The sequence below is a fragment of the Salvelinus namaycush genome, chromosome 26 (assembly GCF_016432855.1).
Source record: "Salvelinus namaycush isolate Seneca chromosome 26, SaNama_1.0, whole genome shotgun sequence".
NCBI lineage: Eukaryota > Metazoa > Chordata > Actinopteri > Salmoniformes > Salmonidae > Salvelinus > Salvelinus namaycush.
In genome coordinates, this window is record NC_052332.1 from 5,554,612 (window position 1) to 5,568,338 (window position 13,727).

The 13,727-nt window shown below is 42.7% G+C and overlaps 1 protein-coding gene across 5 annotated transcripts in view; it reads left to right on the forward strand.

The window, feature by feature from the left end:
- The first annotated feature begins 1,087 nt into the window (after window positions 1-1,087).
- fcho2 (FCH and mu domain containing endocytic adaptor 2) overlaps window positions 1,088-13,727 on the forward strand; it is a 95,481-nt gene continuing 82,841 nt past the window's right edge. For all 5 annotated transcript variants that reach the window (XM_038964555.1, XM_038964556.1, XM_038964559.1 and 2 more), the window contains exon 1: window positions 1,088-1,254. In XM_038964555.1, the coding sequence (XP_038820483.1) occupies window positions 1,222-1,254 (33 nt within the window). In that variant the 5' untranslated portion in view covers window positions 1,088-1,221. The remainder of the gene's footprint in view (window positions 1,255-13,727) is intronic.

A 13,727-nucleotide genomic window follows, 5' to 3' on the forward strand; every position in this document is an offset into this window, starting at 1 on the left:
TTGAATGATGATGGCCAACTATATGATTATCAAGAATTCATGAGAACACACAATGTTACATTCACTCCTGAGGAGTATCAAATAGTTGTTAGAGCTGTCCCTGAAGGTGCTATTCTTCTTTTAGGAGAATATAACAGTCCTCAAAGTGCAACTATTGAGGATTTTGTAGCCTCAATACAATTAGAAGGAATTGACATTTTAAAGTATAAATGTAATACCATGTGTATATAAGGAAACTATGTCAATATGTTACTATTCCCTCTGCTAAAATGAACTGGAATACAGCCCTAGGACAAATTAATTGGAACAAAGTTTTGTTGTTGTCTGGTAAATATTGTATATCTAATAAGGTGAAAGAAGTATCATACAAACTCATTCATAGAATCTACCCTGTAAAGACCTTTTATTATACACAGATTTAAAATAGCTATTGATAACAAATGTGTATTTTGTGGTTGTGACCCAGAAACTCTTGACCATTTATTTTGGGACTGTTCTTATGCCAGAAGATTTTGGAGTGAATTAGACGATTTCATTTTATAAGAAACGATGGAAACGTAACACCGCCTGGAAACGATGTTAATCTGAGAGACTCTGATATTATGTTTTATTTTGATCCAAATGATATAGACCCTGATTTAACTTTCATTGTTCATTTGTTTATCTTTCATGGAAGATTCTTTATCCATAAAATGAAGTGGGCAGAGAACAAACCCCTCTTCACATTATTTAAGATAGAATTTAAATATTATTTTGAAATGATCAGTAAATGTAAAAACAAAAAAGCAATATGCACCATAAAATATTTTAACAAATTGAAAATGAATATTGATATGTAATACCCCTGTCTGTTAGGTTTATGTACTTTTGTTTGTATATTTCAGTTTTTTGTATTGTGTTCATAATAATAAAACAAGTAAAAAAATATGTTCAGTCTAATTCTAGAACCATTCTAGAATATCAGTACAGAACAGAAACTGCTGTTTTTCTTCCCACCATGGGTGGCGCTGTTTCTTCGTCTCTGAATTTTTGGAGGAGAAAGATTGAATTCAGTTGCCTTTCGCTTTCGAAAGGAGGTGGAGTCTGAGGTGGGGAGGGAGAAGAGGAGCGCAGGGAAAAGGAGCAAAAGGCAAACAACGGAAACGGAGAACGGCGGAGCAATTGCCTGAATTTAAATTAAACAAGAATATAGTTGAAGAGAGGAAAGAAGAAGAAACCAAGATGATAACGCCCTACTTCCTAGAGAATTTCTGGGTAGGTTCTGCTTTTTTTTGTCTGGGTTAGTAGGCTAAATTGTTTAGCCCAAGTCCCGCAAGTGGATGTGACAAAGACATTAACAAATATATTATTCGCTTCAACCAGATTTATGCGTGATCTTTCAGGTGAAATTGAAGGATCTGGGTCAACACAATGTCACCCCCGCTACTTTTCTCGGCGAATATTATTTTGTCACCCCGGGGATTGGGCCTCTGAATGATATCTAACATGACCGCTGAATTGAATCCACCTATCGTGCAGTCAATTGGCTGTTAAGGAGTGTCTTGGAATGTTTATGGTCTTTCCCGTGGAAATGATTGGACCTTTGTCATTGTCATTCACAATCCCTACTCGTCAGTTTCTTCCATACTGATGTTTCAGTGAGTCCAGATGTTTTAATAAGTTCGATGCAGGCTTATGTTACCTAAGGTGCTACGGTGTTGCAACGTTTGTCTGAGTAAGAATGGTTACAATGTTGCAGTTTCCGTTACTGCATAAGTTGAAACATAATGAATTCTCCCTGAGCGATCGGTTCTGTTTTGACGTGGCTACATTGTGACTGAAGCTAGTTCAATTTAATCGATTATGTCGTATGAAGGCCTTTCCCATAAGGTCTACAATGTTTATTTTTAATCAAATCAAATTGTATTTGTCACGTGCGCCGAATACAACAGATGTAGACCTTAAAGTTAAATGCTTACTTACAAGCCCTTAACCAACAATGCAGTTTTAAGAAAAATAAGTGATAAGTAATAAAAAAAATATATAAGTTACAAATAATTAAAGATCAGCGGTAAAATAACAATAGCGAGGCTCTATACAGGGGGTACCGGTACAGAGTCAATGTGCGGGGGCACCGGTTAGTCCAGGTAATATGTACATATGTATATGTAGGTAGAGTTATTAAAGTGACTATGCATAGATAATAAACAGAGAGTAGCAGCAACGTAAAATAGGGGGGGGGCTATACAAATAGTTTGGGTAGACATTTGATTAGCTGTTCAGGATTCTTATGGCTTGGGTGGAGAAGCTGTTAAGAAGTCTTTTTGACCTAGACTTGGCGCTCCGGTACCGCTTGCCGTGCTGTAGCGGAGAGAACAGTATGACTAGGGTGGCTGGAGTCTTTGACAATTTTTAGGGCCTTCATCTGACACCACCTGGTATAGAGGTCCTGGATGGCAGGAAGCTTGGCCCCAGTGTAGTACTGGGCCGTTCCCACTACCCTCTGTAGTGCCTTGTGGTCGGAGGCCGAGCTGTTGCCATGCCAGGCAGTGATGCGACCAGTCAGGATGCTCTCGATGGTGCAGCTGTATAACTTTTTAAGGATCTGAGGACTCATGCAAAAACCTGCTCCAATACAGCCCCATCGATGAGAATGGGGGCGTGCTGGGTCCTCCTTTTCCTGTAGTCCACAATCATCTCCTTTGTCTTGATCACATTGAGGGGGAGGTTGTTGTCCTGGCACCACACGGCCAGGTCTCTGACCTCCCTATAGGCTGTATCATCGTTGTCGGTGATCAGGCCTACCACTGTTGTGTCATCAGCAAACTTAATGTTGGTGTTGGAGTCGTGCCTGGTCATGCAGTCATGAGTGAACAGGGAGTACAGGAGGGGACTGAGCACAAACCCCTGAGGGGCACCCGTGTTGAGGATCAGCGTGGCGGATGTGTTGTTACCTACCCATACCACCTAGGGGCGGCCGGTCAGGAACTCCAGGATCCAGTTGCAGAGGGAGGTGTTAAGTCCCAGAGTCCTTAGCTTAGTGATGAGCTTCGAGGGTGCTATGGTGTTGAACCCTTAGCTGTAGTCAATGAATAGCATTCCCACATAGGTTTTCCTTTTGTCCAGGTGGGAAAGGGCAGTGTGGAGCGCAATCAAGATTGCATCATCTGTGGATCTGTTGGGGCGTTATGCCAATTGGAGTGGGTCTAGGGTTTCTGGGATAATGGTGTTGATGCCTCGACCAGCCTTTCAAAGCATTTAATGGCTACAGACGTGAATGCTACGGGTTGGTAGTCATTTAGGCAGGTTACCTTCGTGTTCTTGGGCACAGGGACTATGGTGATCTGCTTGAAACATATTGGTAGTATAGACACTGTCAGGGACAAGTTGAAAATGTCAGTGAAGACACCTGCCAGTTGGTCAGCGCATGCTCGTATTACACTTCCTGGTAATTCGTCTGGCCCTGCGGCCTTGTGAATGTTGACCTGTTTAAAGGTCTTACTCACATCGTCTATCGAGAGTGTCATCGCACAGTTGTCCAGAACAGGTGATGCTCTCATGCATGTTTCAGTGTTACTTGCTGCGAAGCGAGCATAGAAGTAATTTAGCTCGTCTGGTAGGCTTGTGTCATTGGGCAGCTTGTGGCTGTGCTTCCCTTTGTAGTGTGTAATAGTTTGCAAGCCCTGTCACATCCGACGAGCATCGGATCCGGTGTAGTACAATTAATTCTTAGTCCTGTATTGACGCTTTGCCTGTTTGATGGTTTGTCGGAGGGCATAGCAGGATTTCTTATCAGCTTCCGGGTTAGAGTCCCGCACCTTGAAAGCGGCAGCTCTACCCTTTAGTTCCGTGCGGATGTTGCCTGTAATCCATGGCTTCTGGTCGGGGTATGTACGTACGGTCACTGTGGGGACGACATCCTCGATACACTTGTTGATGTGGTGTACTCCTCAGTGCCATTGGAAGAATCCTGGAACATATTTCAGTCTGTGCTAGCAAAGCAGTCCTGTAGCTTAGCATCTGCTTCATCTGACCACTTTTTTATTGACAGAGTTACTGGTGCTTCCTGCTTTAGTTTTTGTTTTTTAGTAGTCGTTCAATCTTCTCTGTGTAACATTTGGGATAGTGGGACAATTTGGAGTACAACAGATTTCTCATCCCTCGATTGAGGTACGTTTTCCAAGCCATATCTCGCACCGGCTCCGCAGTGTCTTAATTTAAGCAAACGGCCTTACCATGTAGTGCAGATGAAAGCAAGCGTAAGGTGTTGGATCTGCTGGGTAGTGCAGCCACCTGCTACTTTGACAGCCTAGACTTTATGACAATGGACTTTGATATTGTCTCCCCCCCATGCCTACTGTACATCACACACATATACAGTAACCCTCCCATAACATGACATCAGCATGTCCCTGTTGAAGGGCATAGACGGACAGTGACAGTGCATGTGGTGTGTAATCGCTGGTGTTTGGGGCCGCATTCCACAGATGTTTGTTGAGATCATAAGGAAGTAGCGGTCAGGGTGCGTCGCCTCTGTTCTGTTTCATAACAATCACAACAGTCAGCTGGACTAACCAGACCCAGAAATGAGGTCCTGCTGAGATGGAGAAGTACAGTGGAGAGGAAAGAGGCCAGAAGTCTGTGATACAGTAGGTTGATATCGGCTGTGACTGGTTGAACGCTATCAATAAGGCTTTGTTGATGACAGTAGAACTCGTCTTGATGAAGATGATGTAAAACACACACACACACACCACAGACTTTTTGAAGACCTTTGATATATATTTGTATCTACTAGAGCAATGGGTATATGATACAAGGAAATTGGGTTCAGAGTGAAGAGCACAAAGTGTATTTTTACTTTGCCATATAATAGTACAAGGAGAGGAAGGAGGAGGATGACTGTGTGCCTACGCTAATAGTAGGCTACACAACTGATTGTTCACTTTCAGTGGTGGAAAAAGTACTCAATTGTCATGTGAAAGTAAAGATACTTTAATAGCAAATGACTTAAGTAAACGTGAAAGTCACCCAGTAAAATACTACCTGAGGAAAAGTCTAAAAGTATTTGGTTTAAAAGTACTTAAGTATCAAAAGTAAAAGGAATTGCTAAAATGTACTTAAGTATAAAAAGTACAAGCATAAATAATTTCAAATTTCTTACATTAAGCAAACCAGACTGCACAATTTTCTTGTTTGTTATTGACAGATAGCCAGGGGCACACTCCAACACTCAGACATAATTTACAGATGAAGCATTTGTGTTTCGTGAGTCCGCCAGATCAGATGCAGTAGGGAAGACCAGGGGTGTTCTCTTGATAAGTGTGTGAATTGGACCATTTTCCTGTCAAAATGTAACAAGTACATTTGGGAAAATGTATGGAGAAAAAAGTACATTATTTTATTTCAGAATGTAGTGTAGTAAAATTTGCCAAATATATAAATGGTAGAGTACAGATACCCCCAAAAATGACTTACTGTAAGTAGTACTTTAAAGTATTTTTACTTAAGTAATTCATACAACTGATCATTTTCAAGTCACTCAAGACAATTGGACTAAACCTGATGTGGCGCAGCGGTCTAACATGCTGACCAGACCAGACACGTCGCATGCTCGAGCGTTGCAAAATAAATGTACACATACATGTTATTCAATCATTGCACCCACACTGCTCGCGAGCGTCTGCGTGGCCAGGCGCTAAATAGAAATCGTCTCTATTTGTGACGCTCAGCGCGCTGCAAGTCCGGCCTCTCCCATCTCCTCATTGGTTTTTAGGAGCATATACCCACGTGCCATCTCCTCATTGGTTTTTAGAAGCATATACCCACGTGCCATCTCCTCATTGGCTTTTAGAAGCATATACCCACGTGCCATCTCCTCATTGGCTTTTAGAAGCATATACCCACGTGCCATCTCCTCATTGGCTTTTAGGAGCATATACCCACGTGCCATCTCCTCATTGGTTTTTAGGAGCATATACCCACGTGCCATCTCCTCATTGGTTTTTAGAAGCATATACCCACGTGCCATCTCCTCATTGGCTTTTAGAAGCATATACCCACGTGGGTGATTGGAAGATGAACTTAGGTCCACTCTCCAGTAGGTTGTAGTAATGCTGTAAAGTTGGTTGCCAACCGGCATATTAAGTCCAAAATAAGATAAAGACGCCTGAGGAAGGAGGAGAGATGACGAGAAAAAAACGGTAAACTGAATTCCTATCTGTGGATTAATTGTCGGAGTAGAGGACCTTGTGCATTTCAGGTAAAATAACAACCCAATGTTTATATCCCAGAACAAATTAGCTAGCAAGAGCAAGCTAGCTAGCTAAATTGACATAAATGTTTACTGCTTTTCGACCTGTCCGCACGCGCGTGTCCGGTTTGGTCAGCATGTTAGGCACTGCATCTCAGTGCTAGAGGCGTCACTACAGACCCTGGTTAGATTCCAGGCTGTATCACAACCGGCTGTGATTGGGAGTCCCATAGGGCGGCGCACAATTGGCCCAGCGTCGTCCGGGTTAGGGTTTGGCCGGGGTAGCCCTTCATTGTAAATAAGAATTTGTTCTTAACTGACTTGCATAGTTAAATAAAGGTTAAATAAAATAAAAAAATATATAGGCTAAATACCACCGCTGATTTCTTGGAAGAATTAAAAAAAATATATGTTTTGATGTACTTCAACTTACTAGACTAGAGAAACCGGTATATGATGGTAGGAAATCAGGTTTAGAGAGAAAGAATGAAGACCGCAAGGTGTATTTTTACTCTGCCACATCACAAGCACTCTGAAGTTCAAGGTTTATTTCTCAGGTTGAACGGCTTTGATTATGTCTTGCCACACAATCAAAAGAAACTGACGCCGGTTCAATTAATTGAACTCCATTTATAGTTGTAGTTTTTTTTCCGCAAGCCCAGCGTGTCGTTTCTCTAGAGAGAAATCAAATCATTTACAAGAGAAATCAAGTCATGAACTATGTGGGACGCTGGGCACACACACACTCTCTCTTATACACACACACACACACAGATATTTTCACCGACTCTTGGACATCATCCATCCATGCACATGCCCTGAATTTCAAATGTTGACATGGCAGCATCTCTTCCCTCAGCTAAACAAACAAGTGTTTTTAAGAATGCAGGAAACACAGTGTAGTGTCTACTGTGTTACTGCTATGCTTCCCATTTTGAATGAACCTGTTCCCTCTTTCCATTCTGATTTTAATAGTTTCTACCCAACAGTCAATAGTATAGTACAGTTGCAGCTGTACTGAAACAGTACAAGGGTCTCTCCCGGGTGGCGCAGTGGTCTAGGGCACTGCATCGCAGTGCTAGCTGCGCCACCAGAGTCTCTGGGTTCACGCCCAGGCTCTGTCGCAGCCGGCCGCAACCGGGAGGTCCGTGGGGCGACGCACAATTGGCATAGCGTCGTCCGGGTTAGGGAGGGTTTGGCCGGTAGGGATATCCTTGTCTCAGTATGTAAAATGTAATAAAATGTATGCACTCTACTGTAAGTCGCTCTGGATAAGAGCGTCTGCTAAATGACTAAAATGTAAAAAAAAATGTAAAATGTACAATATTCAGTATTGTTTGCAGTCTGCTGTGTTTTTTTTTTGTTGCGTTTGTTTGCATGCATAATGCATTGTGTTCGTGTACAGTAGACTCCATCTAAACCAGGAGCGTATTCAATAATGTTCAGATAGACATGTATTGTGCAGAACAGACATGGCTCTCTATCGTGTGGAATAGCTTTGTGTCGGCTCTAAACAGTAGATTTCGGTCTGCTATTTCAATATGTCTCAACCTACTGAATGTGACTGTACCCCAAGCCAGGCATGTAGCCTACTGCCCTCCAAGTGAACTGTCTGTCAGTGGATCAGCAGGTTGGGTTGAGAGAGCACTGTAGCTCTCTATAGTCCACTAAACCAGTGTTGTGTGGAGGCAGGGCTTGTGTCTGTCCCCCTCAGCGTTTCATGGGACAATAAGATGGCACCGCGATAAGCAAAGAGTGTTAATAGAGCCAACAGCCCTGGGACATATTTCTCGTGTGTGTGTGTGTGTGTGTGTGTGTGTGTGTGTGTGTGTGTGTGTGTGTGTGTGTGTGTGTGTGTGTGTGTGTGTGTGTGTGTGTGTGTGTGTGTGTGTGTGTGTGTGTGTGTGTGTGTGTGTGTGTGTGTGTGTGTGTGTGTGTGTGTGTGTACCAGTGGAAAGGGAAGGGAGCCTAGTGGGAAGTTATTAGACCACACACCAGGAAGGAGAAAGCTGTCCTAGGGACACACACATCCACATAATTTGTACACACTGAAACACACCGAGAATGTTCTAAAAAATGACTGTTGACATTGGTTTGGGTTTTTACTTTGATTAGCCTCAGATGTAGTTTCAAATCACTCCATCCATCCAATATGTGATGAAACATGGTGAGATGAGACACCTGGCCTAGTAACATTACCATTCTGCCCGCTCCCTCACTGTAAAGAGCCACTGTCCAAATAATAAATGGCTGCCTTTGTTTGTCTTGCCTCTTGTTTGTCTTCTTCCACTGAGCGTTGAATATGAGGTCATCACAAAATGTCATGCTAGATAGAGGATAGCTCCTAACTCCGACCCCTGACTCTCTCGCTCTGTGGAGAGGAATATAGGAGAATTTGTTGTTGTTTTGGGTTATGGCCATGAGATTCGGTGTTGAGCTCATCAGAGATGGGCCTAGCCATATGACAGTTGGAGGAATCTTTTCGTTCTCCCCTGGTATCTGGGGGTTGGGAGGTGTAGGTCAACATTGAGTTGGGAAACGTGGGTTCCGCAGGGAACGGCTACTCTTGAGTTGAGTCAATTTATCTTTTACCTCCCAAATTAGGTCAATAACTTGTGCCCGGAGTTGTTCCTCGTCGGGTCACGTTGTGAGGAAAACTCCTGGCCCTATAGACATTTGTGCTTGGGAGCAACTTGGAAAGGCAACTATTCCTCTGCCAACAGAATGCTTGATTACGAATGGGGTGTGGTGGAGACAGCGGTAAAATATAGGTCTAAATGGTAGTTGCTCGCCTCGCAGCAAGTTCTGCAGGCTCTTGTTTTGTCTAATCCTGATTATTGTCCAGTCGTGTGGTCCCAGTGCTGCAACGAAAGACCTAGTTAAGCTGCAGCTGGCCCAGAACAGAGCGGCACTTTTTGCTCTTAATTGTAATCAGAGGGCTAATATTAATACTATGCATGCCAGTCTCTCTTGGCTGAGAGTTGAGGAGAGACTGACTGCATCACTTCTTCTTTTATATAAGAAACATTAATGTGTTGAAAATCCCAAATTGTTTGCATAGTCAACTTACACACAGCTCTGACACACACACTTATCCCACCAGACATGCCACCAGGGGTCTTTTCACAGTCCCCAAATCCAGAACAAATTCAAGAAAACGTACAGTATTACATAGAGCCCTTATTGCATGGAACTTCCTTCCGTCTCATATTGCTCAAATAAACAACAAACCTGGTTTCAAAAAACAGATAAAGCAACACCTCGTGGCACAACGCCTCTCCCCTATTTGACCTAGATAGTTTGTGTATGTATTGATATGTAGGCTACGTGTGCCTTTTTAAAAATGTATGTAGTTCTGTCCTTGAGCTGTTCTTGTCTATTGATATTCTGTATTATGTTTCATGTTTTGTGTGGACACCAGGAAGAGTAGCTGCTGCTTTTGCAACAGCTAATGGGGATCCTAATAAAATACCAAATGTCATGACATTGAGGAGAAGGCCTTACAGATACTGCCCATCTGTCCTAGCTTCTTGCAGTCATAGCGAACCTAATGTGAGTTTACACTACAACCTTGTGTGTACTTACTTAACCATGAATCTCTCCGGTCCAGTGTGAGTCAGTGAGTTACTGTTGGTTTGACATGTTGTGACAGACCTGCGTGCTGCTGCTCTGCTCGCCTCACAGGCGTTCTCTAGTCACGTGATCCTCAGCGCCGTCGGCAGGCAGACATTCTGATGATGTCACAAGGGCGTTTGGGTTTACACACACACACACACGCGCGTGTTGAGGAGAGCTCTCTTGCTCTCCCGAGGGCTCCCTCCCTGCCTCCCACCCATTTACAGAGGGGAAACCTTTTACAATATCTGTCTGGAGAGAGACTTGTTAAGCTGTCACACATACTAAAAGCCTTAGTGAGTTTGTACAGACAAGGATGTTTTTTCATAGCTTTCACTTGGCCAGTGTGGGAGTGTCCACCTGGGTTATAAGTATCGTTGGCCAACTATCTGCTCCAAGGCTTCTTTTGGCTTCATCACTGAAGTTTCCACTACTGAATAATCAAAGGATATGTGAACATTTGATCTGATATTATTTGATCTAAATGTACAAAACAAAGTTCCCTGGCCAAGCCTAGTGGGACTGAAGAGAACCAGAGATTGCACTCTTTGCCTCATTTATTTATACAGTGATGACCAATGATGATTTAGGGAGTAGCTTTTAGGATTTCAGCTGTATTTGTTTGAATGGGCAAAATAAACCGTGTTGTGTTTTTCCAACATCTCACAAATCAAATCATATCATGGAGTTTAGACGAGGATACATATTCTGGTCTGGTGGCTAATTGCTTAAATCCATGTTATTCGTCATTGTGTACATTTTGTGCTTGGCTCAAATGTGAAGATTGGTGCTATTTCCAATAAAGATCTAGTTTAGCATAATTTGTTCTACCAAAAGCAAATGGAACACATTACACATTCTCTGTTTGAGGCCAGAAAGACAGATGGACCTGGGGCATTCCCATCCGTAATCGATATGCATCAATTCATTTGTAAAATATAGAGACCAGAATGGATCCGAGGACAACTAAACCTGTTCTATATATATATACATGATCAGACCTGATCCGAGTGCGGGAAGCAGCAGAAAATTCCATTAAAAAAAAAGCGTCTTTATTAACCAGAGCTGATAAAGCGCGAGGGAGAGGCGGCAGAGTGAGGTGATGCTCTAGCAGGGGCCGCTGTGTGTATAGGCTACCGTGAGTGTGAGCGAGTGACACAGGGAACCGGGAGGAGGGAGGGAGAGACGAGAGACAGCAATCAACCAAGCCGACTCGCGCTATAGTAGACTAATACCCGCCATAGCTAGGTTATTTATCATCCACTATGATTACGTAGTAGCTACATGTCTTGACTGTAATGAAACCCGGAGAAGCTAGTTAAGCTAGCTAGATAGCTCGGCTAATTGGGGCTGCATGCACTTTCTCGTCCTACAGTTACAAACAACAACTCCATTTAGAATATACAGTAGCAGGCGACCTGTTTGATCTTGGTCGTTGTAGCCTATCTTTCTTTTAATTCCATAATTTTAATTCCATCTTCCATTGATTTATCCCCTAACGTTTGCCCCACACAGAAGCTCTATGACTGTGGCCTATTGCCGCTTTGATGACTTATAATTGACCAACAACAAGCTACACTCGCCACTCATGAAAAGCAAAGAGCAGTAGCATAAATGATATCATTTCTCTCTCCGTCTCTTCCCCCCCACCCCACCCCGACCCCACACTGCAGCATTTGGATCTGTATGGGTCCTTCCGGACAAATCAGTTAAAATTTCACAGACTCTTGACAGTCAGATCTGACCAGGACCCGTGACATTATTTAGAATTCTGGATCCGGGTATTCGGGTACGGGTGGATCTGTGAAGACCTCTAGCACAGGCCAGCTCTTGTTAAAACTAATGCACGATTTTCTAAGTGACTGAAATGAGCACTAATTCATGATCATCAGAGTTGAGCTCTGTGCTGTCTCTCCCTGCATAAGGCTCTGCAAAACCACACAATCGCCACGTCTGGTGTGCAAACACACACCGACACCTCTTAATGGTCTGTAATGGTAGGTAGAGAAATGGAAATACTGTAGAGTTAGTGTAGTAGAAGGTGGAGGTGGAAGAGACATGTTCTAATGCTATCCATTGCATAAGCAGCAATTCAGCCATAAACAAATGACTTCCTCAGGATATGGAACGTTGTGGTTACATGTGTTATATTGGCGCAGAATGGAGGCCTCCTATTGGCATAGAATGGAATACATATATTGGAAAGCCAGACACATTTCACACGACATAAAGGAGCATGGTGTTTGATTAGGATTATAACATCTGCCACATGTGGATATAGGATATTTGACATGTTTTGTGTCTAAATTTACGCTGCTGCTACTCTGTTTATCATATATCCTGATGCCTAGTCACTATATCCTGATGCCTAGTCACATTACCCCTATACTTTTATACCTGTAGTGTAGATACAGTGGAAGTCGGAAGCTTTACATACACCTTAGCCAAATACATTTAAACTCAGTTTTTCACAATTCCTGACATTTAATCTTAATAAAATTCCCTGTCTTAGGTCAGTTAGGATCACCACTTTATTTTAAGAATGTGAAATGTCAGAATAATAGTTGAGAGAATGATTTATTTCAGCTTTTATTTCTTTCATCACATTCCCAGTGGGTCAGAAGTTTACATACACTCAATTAGTATTTGGTAGCATTGACTTTAAATTGTTTAACTTGGGTCAAACGTCACAAGCTTCCCACAATAAGTTGGGGGAATTTTAGCCCATTCCTCCTGGCAGAGATGACGTAACTGAGAAAAGTTTTGTAGGCCTCCTTGCTCGCACACGCTTTTTCAGTTCTGCCCACAAATTTTCTATAGGATTGAGGTCAGGTCTTCGTGATGGTCACTACAATACCTTGACTGTGTTGTCCTTAAGCAATTTTGCCACAACTTTGGAAGTGTGCTTGGGGTCATTGTCCATTTGGAAGACCCATTTGTGACCAAGCTTTAACTTCCTGACTGATATCTTGAGATGTTGCTTCAATATATCCACATAATTTTCCTGCCTCATGATGCCATTTATTTTGTGAAGAGCACCAGTCCCTCCTGCAGCAAAGCACCCCCACAACATGATGCTGCCACCCCCGTGCGTCACAGTTGGGATGGTGTTCTTCGGCTTGCAAGCCTGCCCCTTTTTCCTCCAAACATAACGATGGTCATTATGGCCAAACAGACAGAACGTGTCCCCTTCCTGAGCGGTATGACGGCTGCGTGATCCCATGGTGTTTATACTTGCGTACTATTGTTTGTACAGATGAACGTGTTACCTTCAGGCATTTGGAAATTGCTCCCAAGGATGAACTAGACATGTGGAGGTCTACAATTTTTTTTCTGAGGTCTTGGCTGATTTATTTTCATTTTCGATTGATGTCAAGCAAAGAGGCACTGAGTTTGAAGGTAGCCCTTGAAATACATCCACAGGTACACCTCCAATTGACTCAAATAATGTCAATTAGCCTATCAGAAGCTTCTAAAGCCATGACATAATTTTCTGGAATTTCCCAAGCTGTTTAAAGGCACAGTCAACTTAGTGTATGTAAACTTCTGACCCACTGGAATTGTGATACAGTGAATTGTAAGTGAAATAATCTGTCTGTAAACAATTGTTGGAAAAATTGTAAAAAGTAGATGTCCTAACCGACTTGCCAAAACTATAGTTTGTTAACAAGAAATTTGTGGAGTGGTTGAAAAACAAGTTTTAATGACTCCAACCAAAGTGTATGTAAACTTCTGACTGTGGACACCCCTTCAAATGAATGGATTTGGCTATTTCAGCCACACCCATTGCTGACAGGTGTATAAAATCGAGCACAAAGCCATGCTATCTCTATAGACAAACAATGGCAGTAGAATGGCCTTACTGAAGAGCTCATCAGAC